This window comes from Festucalex cinctus, chromosome 1, assembly GCF_051991245.1.
Source record: "Festucalex cinctus isolate MCC-2025b chromosome 1, RoL_Fcin_1.0, whole genome shotgun sequence".
NCBI classification, from domain to species: Eukaryota; Metazoa; Chordata; class Actinopteri; order Syngnathiformes; family Syngnathidae; genus Festucalex; species Festucalex cinctus.
In genome coordinates, this window is record NC_135411.1 from 17202425 (window position 1) to 17227184 (window position 24760).

Consider the following 24760-nt stretch of genomic DNA (forward strand, 5'->3'; position numbering starts at 1 on the left):
GGGTCGACATCAGAGTGAGGTGGCTACATCCTTTATCATCTGGCATCTCGGGGGAGTCTTGCTCAAGGCAGTGCTTCAATGCAAACTGGCCTGCCTCCAGAAAACCCAATTTCACATTCTCCACCCGCAGTGGAAACCTTCAAGCCTGCCATCCTCGGGCCAACAGCCCACTTCCATGAGCTGCTTTCCAAAGTGACGTGACGGCGTCCACCTCTTTCTGAGGTGAGGGAGACAAAAGCGTTTGTGTGGTCGTGGCTTGGGCATGTGCCCGCCTCTATGCAGGCTTCTATTATGAGTGGCCCTCTGGGTGCTGGTGACATGCACGCCCCTATTAATATTTAGAAAGGAGGTTTTCTGGCTATGACCTACTTGAGTTCAACTGAGAGAAAGGAGAGTGAGATAGAGAGACAACAGAGAGTGAGAGAGGGTGACCCTTGAGTTCTATGGTATGGATCGCAATGACGTGTGCTCACTTTGCTATGTTTGCACATGCTGTGGAATCATGGTGGATGGCAAGAGTTCTGTAGCAGCGCTCACGTGTGCGTGTGATTTGTAATGCGGCTGACCCGTAAATAAAGTATATGCACAAGCACACATTCTCTCGCTCACTTTTCTCCTTTTCTCCTCTTTTCCTTTTACCTTGGCAGCGTGTCTGTGCCAGCGGAGGTGCTCCGTGAAGCTGTCGAAGCTGACATAGTACGTCTGACTCTGGGGCCCGGCTGAGCTGAAGGCCAAACAGTGATTGTGCTTCTTTACTTCCTCCACCTGCAGACATAACACAAGCACGCACGCACACGCAGTGAGAGGCATTATTAACACGCTCAGCAATAAGAACTAAACAATTTGTCTTCATATACGTGTGGATGGCCATTTAATTCGCTTTTCCCGTGGTAAACGAGTTAAAAATGAAGTTATTAGAGCTTATTTTAATAGTCCAACATATGCCTTAATCATGCGCCATCATCACACGTGATGACAGCAGAGATCTCTCTACATAATTATCTGCAGTAAAAAAAAAAAAAAAAAAAAAAAAAAAAAGTGTCATTTTGATGGAAAAACAAAAAAAAAAAAAAATACATTTAAAAAATGTAATAACCATAGAACAGAAAATTTAACTTGCAATATAGGAAGGGTTCAGTTTTATTTAACAACCAAAATCATAAATAAATGATATATAAATACATCAAACACTTGCCTATTTTTACTTTCATTCAGTTTTATTAGATTGAGGTTGACAATATGAATATTTACATTTTATGATGGCGGCAGATCCTTAATAAATTCACTTTAAATTATTTTCAATTGGAACTATTATTTTAAAATTAGCACAACTTGGAGGTTTGTGGTCAAATTTTGGAGATTCCACTATATAAACTTTAGCAATATTTATTTAGTTTTAATTAATTATTATGGAAGTAGTTTGCAGTGATTCAAAACTGCATTGCATCATACGGATGTGTTTGTAATACAGTATTCCCTGGTTTTCCGCTGGGTTTAGGTTCCAAAAAATATCCGCAATAAGGGAAATCCACAAAGTAGTTAGCTTTGTTTTACATTTATTAGAAATGTTTTAGGGCTCTAAAACCCTTCACCACAGTTTATACACTTCTCACATTGAGGCATTCACATTTTTTCACATTTCTCAATGTGATTCTCAATGTTCAAACCTTCATAAATTTTACATTTCTGTGAAGCGAGGCCACGAAAAGTGAACCGCGTTATAGCGAGGAGACACTTGTACTGTGTATAATATAGTGACAGTAGAATACGTTTTTTTTTTTTTTTTTTTTTTTTAAACAATCGATTGAATTTTATTAATGTGCCTGGAACTGACATAACTGCTTCAACTGAATTGTCCAGGTTATAGCAGATAAACTCATCACTCGGAGGCACATGCGGGAGGTGGATGAGAGGTTGTGAAATGTCAGCTGAAAATCAGCCGCAGTCACATTTTTTTCAGCCGAGAGCCCTATCAGCTCAGCCAGCTGATCCATAAAGCAATGCACAAATAAATGTTGTTTATATGGCGCTCATCTTCAAAATAGCAGGACGATTTAGGCTAATTTGAGAAGCGTGTGTGATTCAATACGTTAAAATCTATAGCCTATATTTTGTTGAGGACGGGTAAATGAATGACATTTTGTCGACAGCAGGTCTGAAGAATTTTTGTCATCTTCACCGGGGTACAAGCATACGAAAAATTTAGCATTCTTTTCCTATTGCGATAAACACAGATCTGTTTTTCTGACGTCTTTAAAGCATGGAGTCACCAACGTGGCCATCACAGGCACCAGGTAGCCCCCAAGGACCTCATGAGTAGCCGAGGGCCTGTTCTAAATATAGCTCACCAATGGTGGGACAAAATGATTTCCTAGGTATGCTGTAGAGGTGATCATTTGAAAATGTGAACACTGGCAGAGATTTATAGTGAATTAAGTGTTACATTTTGGTATTTATCGGTTTCCTAATTATTGCACAAAATAATAACAAATATTTAATTAAAACATTAATTTGAACTTGAAGCCCATCGCATTAATCAGTCCCCATGAAGGAGCTCTCAGCATCAGTGGGGGTTGGTGACCCATGCTCTCAAGGATTATCCTGAGTGATTATCCTGTGGTGTGGGGTTGGTTTAGAGTGATTTTTCCTTTCCGACCTGCTTGAGAAAACAGACCTTCGTAAAGGTTAAACATGCTCAATGTTTACAAATTGCAAATCCATTCGCCACAATAAATATGACAGGGAGAGGTTGCCGCCGCAATGTATCTCTAACAGTTAGCATAGCTTCTTCTATTTCTTCTTCTACTACCACTGTTTACGACAGACATCTGATTTGGAAAAGGAGTTTCACAAATGGACTTATGGTTGTGTGTGTAATATACTGATTTATTTGAGAGGTTAGTATACTACGAGCATAAACATGAACTTGAAAATGAACAGACGTGAAGGCAAACTGATCGAGGACAACTGCACTCCAGTCCGGAGCATATCCGAATTGCTTTGGCCGAGCGGTATGAGGACAAGGGAAAGGAAAAAAAAATAAAAAATGGACGACGTGACGTACTTTCCCGCCAATGAGCGGCAGGATATGCATCTTCCCCGTCTGGCTCTCCTTGACAGAGGAGACGATGAGGCAGGTGCCGCAGAGGATGACCTGCCGCCTGGTCCAGCGGTTGACGGGCAGCTGCAGCTTCCCTTTGCGGACGTTGTACATCCCCGACAGCTGGACCCGCTCGGAGCTCTCGATGGTCTGGGGCTTCCCTGGAACACAAGAGGAAGGGAGGGGAGATATTGTGTGTTTAGCGCAGGCATGAGATGCCGGGGGTTGAGTAAATGTTCATCCTCTGGGGAGAATGACTGCATTGTATGAAATTTTACTAGGCATGATTTTTGTTTATATAGCGCATTTCACAGACTAATGCAATTTTAGTGCCACGTGCACTAGAACAGAAGTACGAAAATAGAATTTAAATATGGCGGCATGATTTGTGGATGAGGCGAAGTCTATTTAAGGTGGCTATAAGCAAGAGACAGTGTACACACTGAAGTGGTCGGCGTCCAATCACAGAGAGCATGTAACAATCATTCACACTCATATTTGGATGTGGGTGTGTGGCAATTTTAGGGGGTCTTCATCTTAAATGAACATTAGACATGTGCGTTACTTGAGAGATTTTGGTATCAATTTATACCAAGTAAATACTGATGCCAATATCGCCGATACCTATACAGTTACCGATACCAAGTACTTTTAGGTTCATAAAATATTATGGTATTTTAAATGATTTGTCCTATTAACTCATTCACTCCCAGCCATTTTCATATAAGCAGTTCCGTTCACTCCCGGCTGTTTTACTGGATTTTGACTGATTTTGCAAGGCCCACAGAATATTGTGTTCTATTGCTATAAAAGCATGGAACCTATCAAAAGAAAGATTAAAGTCTCTTCTTTCATCAGGAAAAAAAAAAGTATGTTTCTATCTGTTTCCGTTTTGCAGCAATTAGCATTAGAAGAGAGCTAAGTTTCATCAGTTTTCGCAAATCTATTTAAAATTGTAAGTAATTGAGCTTTTTTTCTACATGGCCCTGGTGGATCTCCTTTGCTCTGCTGCCACCTGCTGGCCGTTTGTGTAATAATTACCATTTCTGCAACCGTTCTTTGCAGTTGAGAGGCTGCATCAAAGCAAAAAAACAAACAAACCAAAAAACAAAAACGTATAAATACGTCTTTGGGACACTTAGAGCATTAAAAAAACGTATTTATACGTTATTGAGAGAAAATGAGTGAAATAACTTTTTTTGTTTGTTTTTGTAAATTAGACTTTCTTGTTAGGTTGGTAAACATGCCATAATATAATATCCTCAATGAAAACATATCTGAGCTGTTATTTAAATTTGCAAAGGAGTCATAATAATATTCATATTCTTAGTCCCTGTCATGCTTCTGCATTAAAAAAAACAAAAACATCAGACACCAAAGTTACTCTAGGCTAGCCACATTACATAAACGATACTTACATGTTGTGCTACATGAATACTTAGCTGTTAGCTCAACTAGTAATTGAAAAAAAAAAAAAAAAAAGCTCAAACGATGTATGTATGACTGACTCCTTGTCATTCACTGTAAAAACATTTATTTGTTACCGCCAGTGCCACTCACCGCTGTGATTGGCAGGTCGGCACGCGCGTGTGCTACAAAGGGATTACGCAAGGGACCCATGAAAAACCTAAATAAGTAAACATATGTAAAACAATCCATACTATCGCTCTGATATCGATCTGATACCAATACTCACGTTAATATCGATATTATCGTTAATTGGATCGATCTGCAAAGCCCTTCTGAACAAGCATGCTTTGGGAATGGGAAGAACATGCAAACGCCACACAGGAAAGCCACCATGATGCCCAATTGCTAAACCCATATAATCAAACAGAAATAACTAAATAAAAAAAGGTCACAAAAATTACTCTGATAAAGGTCGCATGTTAAAATGGTAATTGTATGAGTGTTTAAATAAGTGCTAAAGGTTAATGACCTGCATCATATCCTAATAATCCCCAAATGCAGTAAAACAGTACATCAAAAAAACGACCGCCACAGGGGTCAGACAATTTGGAAATTGACCAAAAATCAAATCCATCCATCCATTTCTTGTATCGCTTCTTCTCATCGGGTCACGAGTCAAGAGGTGTGACATGAGTGGTTCAACGTGGCGCTCTTGCTACAATACCTCCACAAAGCAGAGTTAGCATCCAAGCTAAATTCATTCAGCGCAAGTGTAAGCTTCACATGTCCTACTTTGCGCGTTGGAATTGAATAGTCAGGATTTGCCTTCAGTGACGAGTATAATCTCTAATTCAATGCCAGGTGCACTTCTGCTGAATTATGCTCAGTCAGTGAGCTCGCCTCGCCGAGCGGCCTGCCAAACCTGACAGTCAGGCTTGCTTATCGGACGCCCTGTCGGCCCGCGACGCCTTATCGCCGTGTCCAAACATCCACCAGGCTGTTTTCAGTCTACCTCCACCTCTACGAAAAGTTTCCGCGTGCCGCCATGTGCCATCCACCTGCACCATGTCCATTCTCTCTGTATTGGCGTCTCTATTTTCACTAGTGGCGTCATACCTTGCGGAGCAACAGTCGGTGTAGGAAAATGTTGCACAATCCCCTGACCTCTCATTCACACATATTTCACAAATGAACACAAATAGGGGTGAGGGAGAGCTTCTCAAATAAGCATGTGCAAACTTGTGCAGGCTCTTGTGCTTTTCAATTATTGACATGGGTGACTGTAAGGCCATACTGCAAACTCTGCTCTCTGCTTTTAGACAGGCGCCATTTTGGGGTTGTACTTGTAAATCTGCCCAAAAATTTGCAAAAAAAAAATAAAAATTTGCAAGCAAATGTAACGTGTATAAATGTACCGTATCTATTTTAAAACTCACTCAATAGTGCCGCCCTTGGCAGTTTAAAAAAAATAATTATCTGCCCCCCTAACACCAGTGTCACATTTACGAAATTTAGCAGAACCATCTCAGGAACTTATGCATGTAGGAGCCAGCAATTTGTAAACAAGTATCATCTCATCTTCAAAGTTAGAGGATGATTTTGACTATTTGCCATTATTTAAAAAAAAAAAAAAAAAAAAAAAAAACTCATTAATGCCCACGAAGTGCCCGTTTATCACTGCTTGCAGCTTTAATTACGGTTCTAATTATTGAGTGAAGTGAATCACTGATTTTGTTTTGTACTTTCAAGTGTTACATCTGATCATCAGTGCTGCAAATGAGCTCTGACCTTTTGTCTGCTAATCTTGTGTTTGCAACAGAATCAATAGCTTTCGTTTGCTTAGTCCAGTTGCTGAGTGGCTAACGTAACATGTCAATTCTACAGACGATACATGCAATTGTGCTTGAACAGCAAAGATGGAGGAGTTCATTGTCCATGTGTAGTCACCATCTTGTGTCTATGAATGGAATTTAATGCACTGTCAATTGCCAAATGTTGTGTGGCATCTCGTCTTACTCAAACTGCTTCCTGATCGCCACCGCTGGTGGTTTGCGCCACTATTTAGTGGCCTTTCTGAAACAAGTGGAGTGTGCAGGAAGCAAATTAACTTCAACTTTTCTATCAGCTTTTAAGGGCCACCACAAGTGCCCATTTCCCAGCATGCTCTAAATACACAAACGTGCTTTTAGACTATTGTGAGAGCTTTTACACGATTAGGCATGCACGTTTACATTTTTGATGCGATAAACAGAAGCAGCAGCTACCTACTTTTTGATTCTAAACACAGTAGACGCTAGGCGCTCTAAGCCCTTTTCACATAACTTGGTTTTTGTGGTGTTTTGTTTACCACCAGGCAGGGTGTATGACGGCGTAAGTAGTGCAGGGCAGTGATCCGGCATGACCATATTTGGCACTGGTTGCTAAGCTACTGACTGGCGCCTTTATGCTGCTGGTTAGGACGTAAATCCATTAATAAATACAATTCCATGGAATGAGATTTGACAGTGGCACTGCACTTTGCTAAGTACAGTGTGAAAAGTTCTCTACACTCACTGTCGTCAACATTTAACAATAAACTGAATTGTGTACAACTTACAACGGTCAGATCATACGATATTTCAAGGTTACAAACAAGTTTGTATATTGGCACTTGGCACTTTATTTACAGGGTTTTTCCTGCGTACAAAATTCAGAGGCGGCCACCTCCACCTAATTTGCTTGCCACCTCCAGCCTGAGCCACTGATATCGCTCAACACAGCACTCCTGCTCTTTTAATGTATGGAAGAAGAAACAGATAATGGAGCAACCCTTGCACACACCCATTTCCTGGTTGATATGCAGAGGGTGGCGCGTTCCAGCCATCGCCAAAGTAAAAAAAACAAAAACAAAAACGTATATACACAGTATATACAATAAACAAATGATTTAATATGCACTAGTGGATGAATTTTTAATGATTGTAGTTTTAAAAAAAATGGCAAAAATTAAAAGAAACTTTGTATTCATATAATTTCTAATTTCTAGTCCTTGAATGGTATTGGTCACCGCCCCCAGTACCGATACCTTAAAATAAGGTATTGGCACAGATACTGATACCTGGTATCGGTAGTCACCCATCATAGTCAGAGTGATCGCACCTCTGCCTCAATTTGAGCCAGGAAAAACCCTGATTTATATCGCGCTTTCCCACCTTACAAGACCCTCAAAGTGCTTTACATTCGACTACGCATTCACCTACTGATGACGCAGCATCAGGAGCACCTGGGGGTTCAGTATCAAAAGGATACTTTGACGTGGTCACAATGGCATTGGATCAAACCCGCAACCTCTGAGTTAGGACACGGCCAGTCTACCACTGAGCCCGCCGCCCCTTTTCCTCGTTGGATGAGATGTGCAGGCGTCCCTAATTTTATGGCCTGTCAGTGCAGCTTTATATAATGTAGGCATTTGCTTTCAGCCCATCAATATCTATGCAAAGCTATGCAACATCTTAGTAAGCAGCCTGCTTAGCACCTTCTAACGTTGCCGTAAGGCAGAAGTAACCAGCATGAGGGGGGGCTGCATGTGAGGCATTAGACAAATTATTCAAAAGCTTTTAGCCTCAACATGTCACATGGGCACATTTGTACTATTTTTAGTGCCTTTTGTCGAAACGTGCGCTCTACTACGCCGGCGTAATATGCTCCTCATTTTCTTCTCCTTGTTCGCCGCTAATATGCACAAACACGCGCTAACAATAATCGTTGTGTCCATCTAATCGCTGCTCCTAAATGTTACTGGAGCATGAAAGTCAAAGCCTGCTGCTCGCGGGAGGGCAAACTTTCCAAAGTTGCCCCTCTGTTGATGCATCAACTCGCACGGATGGAGGAGGCTTCAAGGGGAATTTGCTCAAGGTTTCTTATTTTTTTCCCTGATGTTTTTTTAATTATTTTTTTCTTGCCCTTTTGTGGTTTGATCAGGGGATGTTGTTACAATTTGTCAACTGTGGGCATGTGAATCCCTTTGAGACTTTTGTGTGATTAAGGGCTATATAAATAAACTTGACTTGACTTGACTTGACTTTGCTGGAGCAAGTGAGGAGATGGGAGGGACCCCCACGTGAGCTTCCTGTTTACATTGGTGGGCAAGGGGGTCTCCTAAATAAGCACTGAAGGAAGTCAATCGATGTCAAAAGAATTTCTGTAGTCCACATGCGACACCTACACCAAGAGTATTTTAAGGCAGAATGATGTTAGTCATGCTGGGCATCCCATTATCTTCGAAGGAAGCAGCAGTAGGCACAAGAGAAAGGCCTTGTTGGGTGGGTGTGTACTGAACAAATCTATTCCTAGACCTACTATGACAGAAGTGTGTGTGTGTGTGTGTGTGTGTGTGTGTTCCTGGGGATGCTTCCTTCCTTTTCCACGAGATCAGGATGTTTTGCCTCCACACGCTCACTAAGGCGCACGTCCCTCCCACTATTGGTCAGTGGCGACGAGAGAAGTGGCGTCAATACAGGAAGTGTGGTTGCCACGTGCCTCGCAATTCGGCGACTCTGGGTTTGAATTTCAACTCAGGCCTGCCTGTGTGGCGCTTGCATGTTTTCAGCACGAGTTTTGCCAATTGCATTTTAAAATTTGCATGATTGGTTAATTGCAGACTCCTGTTAGTCCATAAACCTAAACCATAACCCCAAAACTGAGATCCTAATAAAATAACCCTAACCCCGGGTTTTCACTGGATGTGGTTGCGGTGCGGTGCGTCTTGACTGCGTGCTCTGGACGGGTCAATTTTTTTGTCAATCCACACCGGCTCCGCACAGCTGCGGTCCGGCAGCTCCGTCGCCGCCCACTTCCCAACGTGTCTCGCGGGACCGCGCGCGCGCGATCATGTGGCATTTCACAACGACAAACATACAGAATGTCTGTGCTCTTCTGCTATGAGATTCCATGCAGCATCCTTTTTTTGGTTGTCCTTGTAAAGTATATTAATAACGAGAGTCGGGTCAGTGCGGGTCCACTCTTTATTTCTGTCTTCCCCGTCCGGCTGCCGCTCAGTACGGCAAGCGAGACGGGCACAACAAGCAATCGCGAACATCAAACTCACAATACATTACAGTCCTTATAAAAAGGATGTGCCAGGTCATATATTATTTTGTGGTTTTCCACCTCCAATATAAACCTCTCCTCGTCCATGTTCGCTGGTGTCTAAACCTTGAATGAGCACATGGCCCGGCGACGCCCACGTCACGTTTTGCTGAAAAACTTGCGAAATAGGAGCTGGCGAGTGTTTTATTCTGAAAGGTAACCGGAAATTTATTTTGAAACTGCCTCGGTCTTCCTGTCCCGCTCGATGTGTTTTGTGCTAGCTTGCCATTTGCCGGAGGCCTACCGCTGCGGCGTCCGGCAAAAATAGAAAATAGGCTATCCTTGCGGAAGGCTTGCGGCACGCCGCAGGCCTTCCGCAGTCGACACGCAACGCACCCGCAAGCGGTGTAAACTGCACCATTCGAATGAATGGAATCTAATTGCTTGCGTCGCCGGACCGCACCGCAACCGCACCGCAACCGCAACCGGTGAAAACCCGGGGTAATGGGCCACCTATTGTATAGAAAAATGGAAAAAAATGCTATTTTTCTCTTTTTTACTTTATCAAGTACACCAACATCAGTCAACCAGGCAATTGCATATTGTTTAAAAGCATTTATTTATTTATTTTGCTGCTACATGAAACACTTTCTGTAAGGCCAGTAGTTTAGAATTGTAAAATAATTTGGGCTGGTCGAGACCCTTCAACCCACTAGGAAATATCAGCTCCTGCACTCAACAGCAGCCAAATCACTCTAAATTAAGAAGCAAGGCAGGAGTATACTATCGTAAGATAAAAGTTACTGGGGAATCATTCAAGTGATATTTTCACAATTTGGACCAAGTTGACACAGAACAGAAAGTGGAGGGAACCATTTTTGCTTGTAAAAATTAATTAATATCTGTATTCACCACAGTGTTATCAAGAGAAACGTGTTTAATTTCAAATAGTTCATTTGCATATTTAGAAAAGCTCATTATTCATTATAAATTACAGATTCGTTTCACGTATATGTAGGCTGCTTACAAATGCATAGCGGGCCACAAATGGCCCCCGAGACATAGTTTGCTCTAAACGTACTTCGAGACCCGAATAGAAAGTTCTACTTAATTTTAGTTTTATTTAAATTTTTTAGAAAGAGTGGATAAGTTCTCTTTACACATGGGGTCTTTGTTTTACAATTGTATTGCCTGCATACGATGTTTGGTGATTGTTATTATAGTGCATAATGAGGTAGTTTGCAGAATGTGTCACGCCGCCACCAGGCGTGGCGGCTCATGCTTTTATTTTTGTGTCTCTGTTTCCCGTTTTACTCTGAAATCCTAACTCTCCTCTCACCCCAGGTCACTTGCCCTTCCTGCCGCTCACTCATTACCGGTCCCCGCCCATGATTATCACCACCTGCCACCAATCAACCCACACAATAAAAGCCACCTGCATTCTCCCCTCCGTTGCCGAAGTGTCACCGTCAGTGCATGGAAGCGTCCCACAGTCCTTATGTCCTTGTTCATGTTGCCTAGCGTTGTTGCCTTGTTTTTGTGCCTTTTCCTCCCTTTTGGAGCGCCTTTAGTTACCCCTTTTGCCTTGTGCCCTTTTTCCTCCCTAGCGGAGCGCTTTCTGTTGTCCCCAGTACCTTTTGCCTGTTTTTTCCTCCCTAGTGGAGCGCTTTTTGTTCTCCACTTTTTCCCCTCCCTGTTCTCCTCTCAGTTTGAGAGGAGACCTCTGTTGGCCGGAAATAAACCTGCTGCCTTGGTGGCCTACCTTACGCCTGCGTCTGAGTCCTACTTGACCCCGCCTTGTCAGTACACTTCGGCCAGCATGGACCCAGCAGGCACGGTCGAGGCCGCACTGCAGAGCCAGGAGGCCCGGCTCAACAACCAGGACCGGATCCAACAGACCATGCTGTCCCGGATGGAGGAATTGACCAGCCAGGTCCACGAGCTGGTAAGCCTTTCACGGCGTCGAGCGCCAGCTCCCACTGGACAGATTCCTCATCCTGAACTCTCCGTCCCGACCACACCATTCACCGGGGTAGGGTTAAGACTGGCCTCCCCAGAACGATACTCCGGTGAACCCGGACGCTGTCAGACTTTCCTCACGGAATGTGATATCCACTTCGAACATTTACCACAGGCATTCTCCACAGCCCGGTCCCGGGTGGCCTTCATGGTTTCTCACCTGACTGGACGGGCCAAAACCTGGGCAACCGCGGAATGGGCCAGGGGTTCCTCGGTCTGTCAGAGCGTACAGGACTTTCAAGCCGCCTTGCGCCAAGTCTTCGATCCCGAGAACCACGACCGAGAGAAGGCACGAGCTTTGAGCCGGCTTCAACAAGGCAGAGAGCCCGTCAGCGATTATGCAATCCGCTTTCGAACGTTGGCAACAAACAGTGGCTGGAACGCCATAGCATTACATGATCATTTCTTGAAAGGACTGTCACCTGCCATTCAAGAACTCCTTATTCCCGTAGAACTCCCCACGGACCTGGACGCTATGATATCCCTCGCCATTCGCACCGATCACCGTCGCCAGGAACTGGCCAAGATCGGTGGACTCCGAAGGAGGGAGGAACCCACCCCCTGGTCACGGCCACCGGAGACCGGAAGGCCGCCACCCATCCTTCGTTCCCGACTGGAACCAGGAGAGGTGGGCCTCGCCAGAGAAGAACCCATGCAACTTGGAAGGGCTCGGCTTTCGCCCGAGGAGCGACAGCGCCGCCGCCGAGAGGGCCGATGCTTCTATTGTGGTGGTCTTGGCCACCTAGTGGGATCCTGCACCACGAAGGGCGGCTCACCGGTGAGTTCTCCATCACCCCGACCCGCCAAGAACCACAGGCTCACGCAAATGCAGATAAACCACCACAATGTCACCACAAATCTGTCAGCCCTCATCGATTCCGGTTCCGACGAGAGCCTCATGGACTGGGAGCTCGTGAGGCAACTACGAGTCTCCACCGAACCACTTCTTTCAACCATCCAGGCTCGAGCGCTGAACGGCAAGGAACTTTTCAAAATCACCCACATCACTGAACCTCTGGAAGTGCACATCGGACAGCACCTCGAGACCCTTCGCTTCCATGTGTTCCATTCTGCTTCCCCCACTTTGGTTCTGGGCCACCCTTGGCTGCGTCTTCATAATCCCAGAATCGACTGGAACTCTGGAGTCATTCTGGAGTGGGGAAAGGACTGCATGACTCACAGATTGGAACAACCCGCACCCCGGAACACCACAGCCCAGGTTCACCAGGTGTCCCTCGCCTCGTCCGCTCAAGAGGAATACCCGAACCTGCACACCGTTCCCTCCTGCTACCACCACCTGCGGGAGGTTTTCAGCAAAACCAAGGCCATGACTCTTCCTCCCCACCGACCGTATGACTGCCCGATTGACCTGATTCCCGGATCAACTATCCCCAAGGGGAGACTGTACTCGGTCTCAGGACCCGAACGCCAGGCCATGAACACCTACATAGACGACTCCTTGAAAGCCGGCCTCATCCGACCGTCTTCCTCGCCTGCGGGAGCAGGCTTCTTTTTTGTGAGCAAGAAGGATGGATCCCTACGCCCATGTATTGACTACAGCCCCTTGAATGATATCACAGTTAAAAATCGATACCCACTGCCATTGATGTCCTCGGTTTTCGACCAGTTGCAACAAGCCAAAATCTTCACAAAGCTCGATCTCCGGAACGCCTATCACCTCATCCGGGTCCGCGAGGGAGATGAATGGAAGACTGGGTTTAACACTCCCCGGGGACATTACGAGTACCTGGTCATGCCTTTCGGCCTCACGAACGCTCCAGCAGTTTTCCAGGCCATGATAAACGAAGTACTCAAAGATTTCATCGACCACTTCGTGTACGTCTACCTGGATGATATCCTGATCTACTCTCCTGACCAAGCAAACCATCGAAACCACGTGAACCGAGTCTTGCAACGCCTGCTGGATCACCGGCTTTACGTGAAAGCAGAAAAGAGCCTGTTCCACGTCAACACCATCTCCTTCTTGGGATTCGTCGTGTCACCCGGAAAAGTGGAGATGGAAGCGGACAAGGTCAGCGCCGTGCGAGATTGGCCCACGCCGGACTCACGAAAGAAGGTGCAACAATTCCTCGGATTCGCCAACTTCTACCGGCGATTTATCAGAAACTTCAGCACCATTGCCGCCCCTCTGCACGCCTTGACCTCCCCACAGGTTCGATTTAGGTGGAACACGGAAGCAGAAAGAGCATTCAAGGACTTAAAGGCTCGCTTCACCAATGCGCCAATCCTCAGAGTCCCTGACCCCAAACGCCAGTTCGTGGTGGAAGTAGACGCCTCGAGTATTGGAATTGGGGCAGTACTGTCTCAGCGTTGTCAGGAGGACGGCAAGACACATCCCTGCGCCTTCCTCTCACGAAAATTATCTAAAGCAGAACGCAACTACTCAGTCGGTGATCGGGAGCTCCTAGCTGTAAAGGTGGCTCTCGAAGAGTGGAGACACTGGTTGGAAGGCGCCGAACTCCCCTTCGTGATCTGGACCGACCACCGAAATCTGGAATACCTACGCCAGGCCAAAAGACTCAACCCTCGACAGGCCAGATGGTCTTTGTTTTTTAACCGCTTCGTTTTCTCTCTGACCTACAGACCCGGCAGTAAGAACGTCAAGGCTGACGCTTTGTCAAGAATTCACGAGTCCGAACCACTGGAAGCCGAGCCTGAGACCATTCTGCCCCGGGACTGCATAGTCGGGGCCATGAGGTGGCAAATTGAGGACGACGTCAAAGAGGCACTACGGAACGTCACTCCCCCCACGTCATGCCCACCACGCCGACTCTTTGTGCCTGAGGAATTGAGGGCCCAGGTAATACACTGGGCCCATACTTCACGATTATTTTGCCATCCTGGAGTCCGCAGGACCATGTATGCTGTCGCCCGGAGATTCTGGTGGCCGGCAATGGAGACCACAATCAAGGACTACGTAGCTGCCTGTCCTACCTGTGCCCGCAACAAGACGTCAAACCAGTCCCGGATGGGTCTACTCCAGCCACTACCAATCCCATCCAGACCATGGGCGGAAATTTCAGTGGATTTTGTGACCGGACTACCACCATCCCATAGTAAAACCACAATCCTCACAGTCGTCGACAGATTCTCTAAGATGGTTCGTTTCATCCCATTAACCAAGCTCCCATCCGCCAAGACCACAGCCGACATCATGATCCACCACATATTCAGGTTTTATTGTTTCCCCTTACACATCGTTTCCGACCGTGGACCACAGTTCGTCTCCCGATTTTGGACTCAATTTTGTAAAGCCCTAGGTGCCAAAGCTAACCTGACTTCTGGGTACCATCCTGAGGCCAATGGGCAGGCAGAACGGCTGAACCAGCAGCTCGAAACCGGTCTCCGATGCCTCGTCTCCCAGAACCCGACAACCTGGAGCAAGTATCTAGTATGGGTCGAGCTCGCGCACAACTCTTTGCCCACATCTGCCACAGGTCTCACCCCTTTTAAATGCGTCCACGGCTACGATCCGCCATTCTTCGCCGAACTGGAAGAGGAGGCAACGGTCCCCTCGGTCAAGGCCACGATCCGTCGGTGCCACAAGGTCTGGTCGGCGGCCCGGACGGCGCTTCAACGCCAGGGAGACCGGGTGAAGAGGGCCGCCGACCGGAAGAGGAGACCGGCACCAGAATACCGCCCAGGCCAGCGAGTTTGGCTATCAGCCAAACACCTCAGGCTCAAGGTACCATGTCCAAAGTTGGCCCCGCGATTTGTGGGGCCTTTTCCCGTAACCAAGTCCATAGGACCTGCCGCCGTTCGACTCCGTCTGCCACGATCCCTCAGAGTTCATCCTACATTCCACGTCAGCCAAGTCAAGCCTGTTCATGAAAGCACACTGGTGCCCTCCGAACCCGACCCACCCCCCCCCGGAGATGATTGAAGGCGGCCCCGTTTACAAGGTTAGAAAACTTTTGGATGTTCGTAATCGGGGCCGCGGAAGACAATACCTGGTGGACTGGGAGGGATACGGCCCGGAGGAAAGGCAATGGGTCCCCTCCCGGTTCATCGTGGATCCCTCGTTAATTGATGAATTTTATGAAGATCACCCTGACATTCCTGGGCCGTCAAGAGCCGGCCGTTGAGGGGGGGGTACTGTCACGCCGCCACCAGGCGTGGCGGCTCATGCTTTTATTTTTGTGTCTCTGTTTCCCGTTTTACTCTGAAATCCTAACTCTCCTCTCACCCCAGGTCACTTGCCCTTCCTGCCGCTCACTCATTACCGGTCCCCGCCCATGATTATCACCACCTGCCACCAATCAACCCACACAATAAAAGCCACCTGCATTCTCCCCTCCGTTGCCGAAGTGTCACCGTCAGTGCATGGAAGCGTCCCACAGTCCTTATGTCCTTGTTCATGTTGCCTAGCGTTGTTGCCTTGTTTTTGTGCCTTTTCCTCCCTTTTGGAGCGCCTTTAGTTACCCCTTTTGCCTTGTGCCCTTTTTCCTCCCTAGCGGAGCGCTTTCTGTTGTCCCCAGTACCTTTTGCCTGTTTTTTCCTCCCTAGTGGAGCGCTTTTTGTTCTCCACTTTTTCCCCTCCCTGTTCTCCTCTCAGTTTGAGAGGAGACCTCTGTTGGCCGGAAATAAACCTGCTGCCTTGGTGGCCTACCTTACGCCTGCGTCTGAGTCCTACTTGACCCCGCCTTGTCAGAATGGTGTTGGAATATGTGGTTATGCAGCACACAAAGATACGCGATTTACTGCTGTACTTGTTTTTTTTCATTGGCTTGTTTTATATTTACGACCTAGAAGTGTTTTTCATATAATGTACACATACTGCAGTTGTGATATTACTGCTGTGTTAGCATGGGTTAGTGATGGAGGATGTAGGAACAGATTTTGGCTGTAAGCCAAAGACCCCCCTGTACATGAATGACAATTATGGGTACATTAATTATATTTTCATTACTGTTCTACTTTGATGGCAGTCCCACTGTACTAGAAAGACAGATCAGTACGATGTTTTCCACATGGTCTCCAAGATGCCCCACTGGCCTTGATATCCGTCATTGTTAGCAATCAGCACCCAAGGCTGACCTCTCTCCATCAACCCTGCATTTACCAGATACCGCCTTTCCTTTCCTTTTCTTCTCTTCTCTTTTTTTAAACTCTTGAAGCTTCCCGGCGATAACAAGGACACATCCTCGGTTAATCATCCCGGCCCCGCTAAATGCAAGCTGACATCGGCACACCTCGGCTATGCGACGGGGCACGCTGTACCGTAGGGCATCGGTGACCCACATAAAATCACCGGCAGGCATGTGTGGAAACACATATTTGCTGCTTCGATAGGGGCTGACAGATGCGATGGATCTGATTAATCCCTCTGCGTTTGCTCCGCTCTTCCTAGTATTAGCTACTTAATCAATCTATTATAACCAGGGGTAGTGGACATAGCTTCACGTCAGCCATCAGCAGGAGCTTATGCTAACAGCCATCTCGACCAATGCTAATGCTGATCTGTTTGAATAAGGATCCGTGCCAAACTGGACACTATAAAAGACCTCCTGCATATACCTTCCAGTACTTTTTTTTTAAGTTGCATAATTATTGATGTAGACGGAAAACATTTGAAATCGATTAAAAAAAAAAAAAAAAAAAGCTTCTTTCTTGGTTCCACCTCACAAATATACCAACCTTGGAATTGAAACAACAGTTGAAAAAAATTTCAATCCACATTTAAAAAAAAAAAAAAAAAAAAAAAAAAAAGAAATGGTGCTTTTTTTCCCCATGGTCGACGAAAATGTACTGGAAATCATTTTTGCATAGGGCTGCTCGATTATGGGAAAAAATAATAATCACAATTATTTTGGCAATGATTATTCATGTTTTGGTGCCAAACGAACATTTTTAAGCATTTAAAAATACTAAGAGCAATTTAAAAAAAAAAAAAAAAAACCCACTGTATTTATGTAAGTTCCTTTTGCACCAAACATAATTCATAATACATATTTATAATAATATTTATTAATGTATCTATTTATTTATTTATGTTGGCAAAAACGAAGTTGTAGTGCAGCATGTGCACTGTGCAGTGGGATGATCTTTTTTGTTGTTGTTTTTTTGGTACAAAACAAGAAAATGGTTAAAGACAAAATTCTTTGAAACACTAATTATGCAAGTTCCTTTTGGATGAAACAAAATGTATTAAATTAGTTATTTTAAAATTTTAAAAATGTGCAAATGTATGAATTTAAACAACTCAAAAATTAGTATTAATAATCTCTTTTTTTATGTTTATGCTGATTTTATAATTGTGGCGTGTAATTGAAATTGCAATTGAATGTCGATTAATTGCACAGCCTTATTTTTGCATGATTCTGTTATCTAACAAAAAAAAAACACACAAAAAACAACAACGTGAAAACAATTTCTTCGGTTGATGGATCAAGTAAAAAGAAAAAAAAAAGCTGAATTCTCTCCTTCTCACAACAAACTTCTTAGCGGTATCTGTTAAAATTGACGATGCCTGACGAAAAGCATGCAACTCGCTTTTCAATGGACAAAATATATTTTATATAAGGTTACTACAAAAGGAAAAAACCCCAAAACAAAACAGTGGAGAAATGACACAGATAAGCCAGAGCGAGACCAGCTGCGAGCTAGCCTGTGACACAAATGGCTGCACTGCACTTCTGTTACCAAAAACACACATGCATATTGTCCAAATAACCTCTACCTAAGGGTTTGTTTACAGGCAAAAGGACCGGTTACGGTGCTTTGCCTCCATCATTTCACGCCGTGTTTGCACCTCCCCCTCCACGTTGCCCATTAAAGTGATGACTGCGATGCGAAGTGACAGGCCATGTTTGGCCGACTGTCCTTTTGGGCGTCATCTGGCTGTGCTTGCTGCGGGATCCAAAGGCCATCACAGGTGACCTGCGCACCTCGTCCTTGCCTCCCGTCGCCTTTTACCCTTCTGCCGGGACACGGGAAAATTCAACATTTTCCCGAATCGATCCCAAGGCTCTTAAATGTCACAGCCTCACAACAAATGATCTTTAATTAGCATCCCCTTTTCAAGTACCAGATGTCCTCACGCAAATGCACGGTGGCGAGCAGCAGGAGGAAGCAGGGTGAGGGGCGTTGATGGGAGAAACGTGCCACACTGACCTTTAGTGTAATAGTGATAAGGTGATATGCTACATGCTCTCATGAGAAACGAGGACGGTGATCAGGCTCCGGATGACAACACACTCGCTTGTTCGTGTAGTTCGACAAGTTCAAAACCAGACTGAATAGCGTCTTTGCTTTTTAGGCTGGTTATTTTTGGCCCATAAGAAACGCAGGCTGTAGGAAACAGCTCATTAATAATGCTCTATTTTGCGACTTCTCCTCACGTAAGCTTAAAGAACATACACTGCATGGTTCAAACGATACTATTGCAGTTTTTGCACTCATGTGGCACAATTGGGATATGCATTGTGGCATCGTAAATCGGAATAAAACAAAAACAAAACAGTTTAATCAAAAAATATGGTAACTACAAAAGTTCTGTGCAGTTACACTTTAATAACAAAAACAGTTTCAAACAAAAGTGAGGTGAGAGTGAGGCTATTTTGGATTTGACTGATTTTTGGTTGGTTAGGAATAATGAGAATCAGGTCTCTTCCAATTGTGAATAAAAAAAAATGTAGTGAATATCTTCAAATACAAGTGCAGTGTTAATGCACAGGTCAGATATACCAAGTCAATGCTGTTCAAATTTGCACAATATTTGGTATGTGTAATAAAATAAATAAATAAATACATTAAAAAAAAAAACTAGGGCTGGGTATTGAGTCCAATTTACTCAATTTGATTGTTTTCCCCAATTCGATTCGATTAACTTCACCTCAATCCAGTATCGATTAATTATGGAACATCAAGTTTTCTTCAAATATCAAGGACATGATAACAACTCCACAAACATTAAATTCCACATTAATTTTTGCGGAAGAAGTAACTGGTTAAATGATTTACTGTTATAATCACTTAAATGTTACACAAACATTGGCATCAGCACGGACGAGATGAAAATATCTGAATTGTCTTAAAGTATAATAAGTCAGGTCTTTCATAAATGTAAGAAAACACTTTTAAATTCATGTAAACAGTAAATGTAAAAATAAAAGCCAGTAAAATACAAAAAAACTTTTCTTTTAAAAATGAGATATTAAAATAATCAATTCATGGTTTTATGAATCAATATCAGGCTCGAAGAGGAAAATTTATTTGCTATCGATTATTCGATTTTTTAATACACAGCCGAAAAAAATAACCAATCGCTAAAATTATGTAATGATTAAGCCCTTTTTTGTGTGCTTGTGCATGAGATTTGTACATGAGACTACCAAATTACAAACGTGAATTCAGCATTAACAATAGGAATTTGGGGAGGACCATTGTGTGTTCGGACCGAGGGAACTATTGTGTCAATTTAGATCCACGCTATTTATTCTTCAACGTGGTCTAAGGAGCTTTAGGCGGGGACTGCATTACTGCACATGACATAGCCTTTTAGTTTCAGGAAAAGTTTAAGTGTTAGTTTAACCAACCAACCAATCGACCGTTCTGCCCCTTCTATAAATTTGTTGTTTTGTCATGTTAAGATCACAGGTTCTTGTAATAAATGTATGAAATGCATTCTACAAAAACTACAAGTAAAAAATGTTTACTAATATATCTATGAAGGTATGAATAATAATAATAAAAAAATGGATTATGATTGAGAAGAGAGAATTTCTGAAATGACTCTCATATTGGCTCTGATGATGAGCACATGTTTGGAAGTCTGCACAAGGTTACTGACAGGATGGCGAATGCATCTGCCCAGCTCCATCTGCTCTGTGCAGCTTCACGCGACTTGCATCAAAAATAGGTTATGTGCATATTTTTAGCCGAGCGTGCGCTTGTGAAACATTCTGCAACACGTCTCATGGAATCGCGAGTGCTGTCTGAAGTGACCACCACAAGCTGCGTGCCGCTGAACTGAATCGAGTAATAGTAATAGGCATTTAAACTGTTCATACAACTTGTTGGAAGCGGATTATTTCTACATCCAGCATTTCCCATGTGAAAAAATCGGTTTAAAATCCTAACCCTTTACACCAGCTTCACCCAGCAGGGTATGTTCAACCTCAGAATTCCACACTATAACTCGGACCTATCTGCAGTGAGTTGAAAAGAGCTGTGGTGATGCAAAGTCAACCCAAAAGTGCATCACGCACACACAGTTGCGCGTTGAAATCATAATCAAATGTAAATCCCGCTTTGTTTAAAAAGGCACCACGAGCAGTTGATTAGCTCGCTGAGCTTCTTGTTACAGCTTGCTTTCATTTTGTACGCCATTAATCGAGCAAACAGGATTAAATTGCAATGCGTTCTCTGGACGTGCTGAGCTTCATTTCTGAATGTGTGCTCGGGCACGGGGAGACGGTTATGCTCGCAAATTTAAATGATCTCGAGAATAAAATGATTTGCGATAAAGATGACGGGAAGTGTAAGCAAGTGGAAAGAGCTTTGTGACATGAGAGTTGGCGCTGCTGTTTACTGTCACGAAGCATCTTTCAGCTTGAATAGCTCAACTGTTTTGTTGTGTCACTGCTTGCCTATGCAGCTCTCAAGTGCCGTCAGAGCCTCAACGGCAACATTTGCTTGCTTCATGATTTGAAACTTTACTATGTGTCTTCTAACATGTCTGTGAAATGCTTTTGTAAAATACTAATGGATCAAGAATTATAGCAAACTCCACATATTCTTGCCCAGTTGAAATTGCTGCCAAAGGACGGGTGAAGCCAATACCCAGCTTTATTTCTTTTAGTGCTGCCACTATCGAATATTTCTGGAATCGATTAATCTATCAATTATTTAATAATTTAATCAATTAATCCGATTGATTTTAATTTTGCATTAATAAAGCGTTTTTCCCCCATTACTCTTTAACAAGTGATTGGTGTTTATTTCGTACTGACGTAGCCGTGCCCGTCACGCACCGGCTCAGTCTCGCACACGCCTTTTTAAAAGCCATCTTAGCGAGTTGCTGCTGTTCATCACAGCCAGAAAACGCCCAACCTTCTTCCCATTTGCAACCCAATGGTCCTCCAGGTACCCCTTTTGAGCGCTGATTTCATATCTTAGTGTTGTGTGCTGAGAGGTAGGATCCCAAACGCGGACACAAATAAGTCTTTATCTATTCACATTGAGAGGCAGAAACTAAGAGAGCGGTACACAGGAACAGGGGAGCAATAATCCGGCAACACACACACACTTCTCAGACCCTTAAATACACAGTCAATCAATCTCATTGGTTGTGGCTAGGCATGTGAGTAGTAGTGCTGACATGGAATTCTCTGATTGGCTGTTGACGCCGTAATTACAGATAGTTCCTGCCATCAACAAACATTATATAGCATAAAAGATCCCTAAAGGATCAAAGATTGACATCACATAGCCTAAAACTAGTTGAAACTGGATGCTGTTACATCAATACCAAAGCAGACATGTAACAAGTAATGAACTCTGGTGCACGGTCATGAACTTTACTCAAACTCAGACATTACAAGACAAGACCCAAACATTACTCCTGCATGACTCGAGTCATGACACTTAGTGACGGATGGAGCAAGAGTCTGATTTCCTGTTAAGTTACCCTTTAAGGAAAAAAATGCTATATTGAAATGTATAGGTCTTTTGTTTTTGTTTTTTTCTTTTTTGTGTGTATTTTACATATCTAAAGTACACTAATCATATCTGTACTTGGTATCTGTATTGGTTACTACTCAATTATTGAGCACTTGTACTGGTATCTGTCTGGAAAAAAAAGTGGTATCAAACATGTCTAATTATAACCTCGGTTTCCACAGGCAGGGTAAAAAAAAAAAAAAAAAAAAGGCTTCTGATAAGCTTTGTCTCTCTCGTATCGCTCGTGTCAACTGGACAGAAGTTGACGCTAACAAAACTGCTCTGTCAATCAAATTAAACAAATCCTGAAACCAGAAAAGGTCATACCCTCCTGGACCTTCCCCTATCAAACTCATTTGTTGTCATTTTGTGTGGGAAGTCATCAATTTAACAGCCTTATGACAATACCGGCTTTGTAAAATTCAAGTCCTCGGTTCGCATTTTGCGTTCATGCAAGTAGAGAGACTGGAATATGTGGTCACGCGGCAGAACAAGGCACACTAAGTTCCAGTTGTCTTTTTTGTTTTTTTTTGTTTTACAGTCATTGCTGGCAAGTTTTTGTCATCCAAATATTTTACTGTATTTATGACATGGCTACTGCATTAACACATTAGTGCTCAACCACGGCGTGTTCTAGCATGTACAAATTCAAGTTACGTCGCCACCGTAGGAATGAAACCTCACCTCACTGCAAATCAAGGCACTAGTTTGATTATTGCATGCATTTAGCAGGTGCTATTAGGCTAACCAAGGCAGACTCTTCTTGGGTCGATTGGTGCCAAACCACAGGAAAGTGTGTATCGTATTTTTTATTGACCCACTTGCATACTATTAAACTTCTGCAACTCCATGATCACTTAAGTCCCACAAATCAAGATAACCTGAGGCTAATACCTGTTAGAAAGCAGAAGCAGATGCAATTGTAGCGCACATGCAGGAAAAGCAGAAATGCAAGTGGAAAGATAAGAAGATCGGTTTATAAATCATTACTCTGCAGCGATAAGTCTTCACAAAAATGACGTTTTGCGCTGTATGGCGAAAGCGATGGCGACATTTATGTCTGAGGCCTCGTCCTTCACACCCGTTCAGTGTGCTGTGAACATGCTTTATCATGTAATTCGATCAATATCTGCTAAAAATAGCCCCAGATGCTGCGGACTGGGAGGCTGCGTGTTGTGGACGTTCTGAATCACAGGTGTTGGCAACATTGAGATGATTTTTTTTTTTTCCCCCTCAGTAATTCCCACAGTCGGGGGCAGTGGGGGGTGGATGCTGACGTGCATGAACGTGCGCACACCTCCCCTCGCAACCCCGTCCCCCCTTCCCCCAAACGCCACTCCTGCTGCTGTTATGTAATGTGCGTGCGTGTTACGAAACCTTACACTGGAAAACACGAGTCCGCTGATCAGCCACTCAGAGAGAAACACACTCATATAAGAGCTGTGGGGGATTTTTTTTTTCACCCCCCCTCCCTTTGTTCAAGACAAGCTGATGTTGTCACCCTGGTGGACAAATGTGTGTGATTGTGTGTGACTGCCTCATACATACATTTACAATATGTATGCGTTTGATGCACGGGTGTAAATCCCAGTATGAGGATGTGAAAATGTGCGAAGCTTATCAATGAATAATTTAGTGAGTTTGTAGGAAATGTGTACGGGTATGATGTAATTATTGGGGGAAATAATGAGGGTTCATAATGCCAACAGCCTTTGCTAGCAAATGGGACAAAATGAGAATTGATTGGTAGAATGAATGTAACCAAGGTGATGAAGTCAGGCAGAGGTGGTCAGTTCTTGGAAAGTGCCGCACAGACCTCAGTAAATGCTCTAAATTGCATTAATTGACACTTGCTCACAAATAATTGTAGTATTGCTTCAGTTTTACTCTTACCATTGTTGCTAAAGGAAAAGCATGGAGCTCCAAATTTAGGTGTTTTCTTTTTTGTTTGTTTTTTTATTCTAATGTTTCTACGTTTCGACATTTTTGGTTAGTTACTATAGGCTCCAGCTCAACTGCAACCCAACCCAAATGTGAGGTTAGGGCGGGCCTCGATGGCCGAAGTCCTGCAGGTTTTGGAGGTTTTCTTCTTCCAACACAAGCTGATTCCAATTAACAGGATTGTTATCAGGCTTATGCAGAGCTTGCTGATGAGCTGATCATATATCAGCTGTGTTGGAGAAAGGAAACATCCAAAACCTGCAGGACTCCAGCCCTCAAAGACCAAGATTGCCCAGGCCAGGGCTAAATGGTATAGAAAATGAATGGATGGATAGCAGAGTGGGCATTCCGTCAGTACTGGCAGACTATTTTACTGACGAATCGCTGAAAATTAAACTTTTTTTTTCCATTGCACGTTGCCCGTAATAAGAATCGGCATTAGGCAGCCCTTTCAATTGGATACAATGGGGCCAAGTGGGCCAACGACCCACCAGATGAAGCAGCCGAAAACAAGCTTGCTTATGTTTGGCAGTAGGCACC

At 44.0% G+C, this 24760-nt stretch overlaps 1 protein-coding gene across 2 annotated transcripts in view; it reads right to left on the reverse strand.

The window, feature by feature from the left end:
• The window catches only part of phlpp1 (PH domain and leucine rich repeat protein phosphatase 1), an 85077-nt gene that overhangs the window by 28766 nt on the left and 31551 nt on the right, over positions 1–24760 (reverse strand). For both annotated transcript variants that reach the window (XM_077519918.1, XM_077519926.1), the window contains exons 2-3: positions 3065–3261; positions 640–765 (exon numbers count right to left, since the gene is read on the reverse strand). In XM_077519918.1, the coding sequence (XP_077376044.1) occupies positions 640–765; positions 3065–3261 (323 nt within the window). The remainder of the gene's footprint in view (positions 1–639; positions 766–3064; positions 3262–24760) is intronic.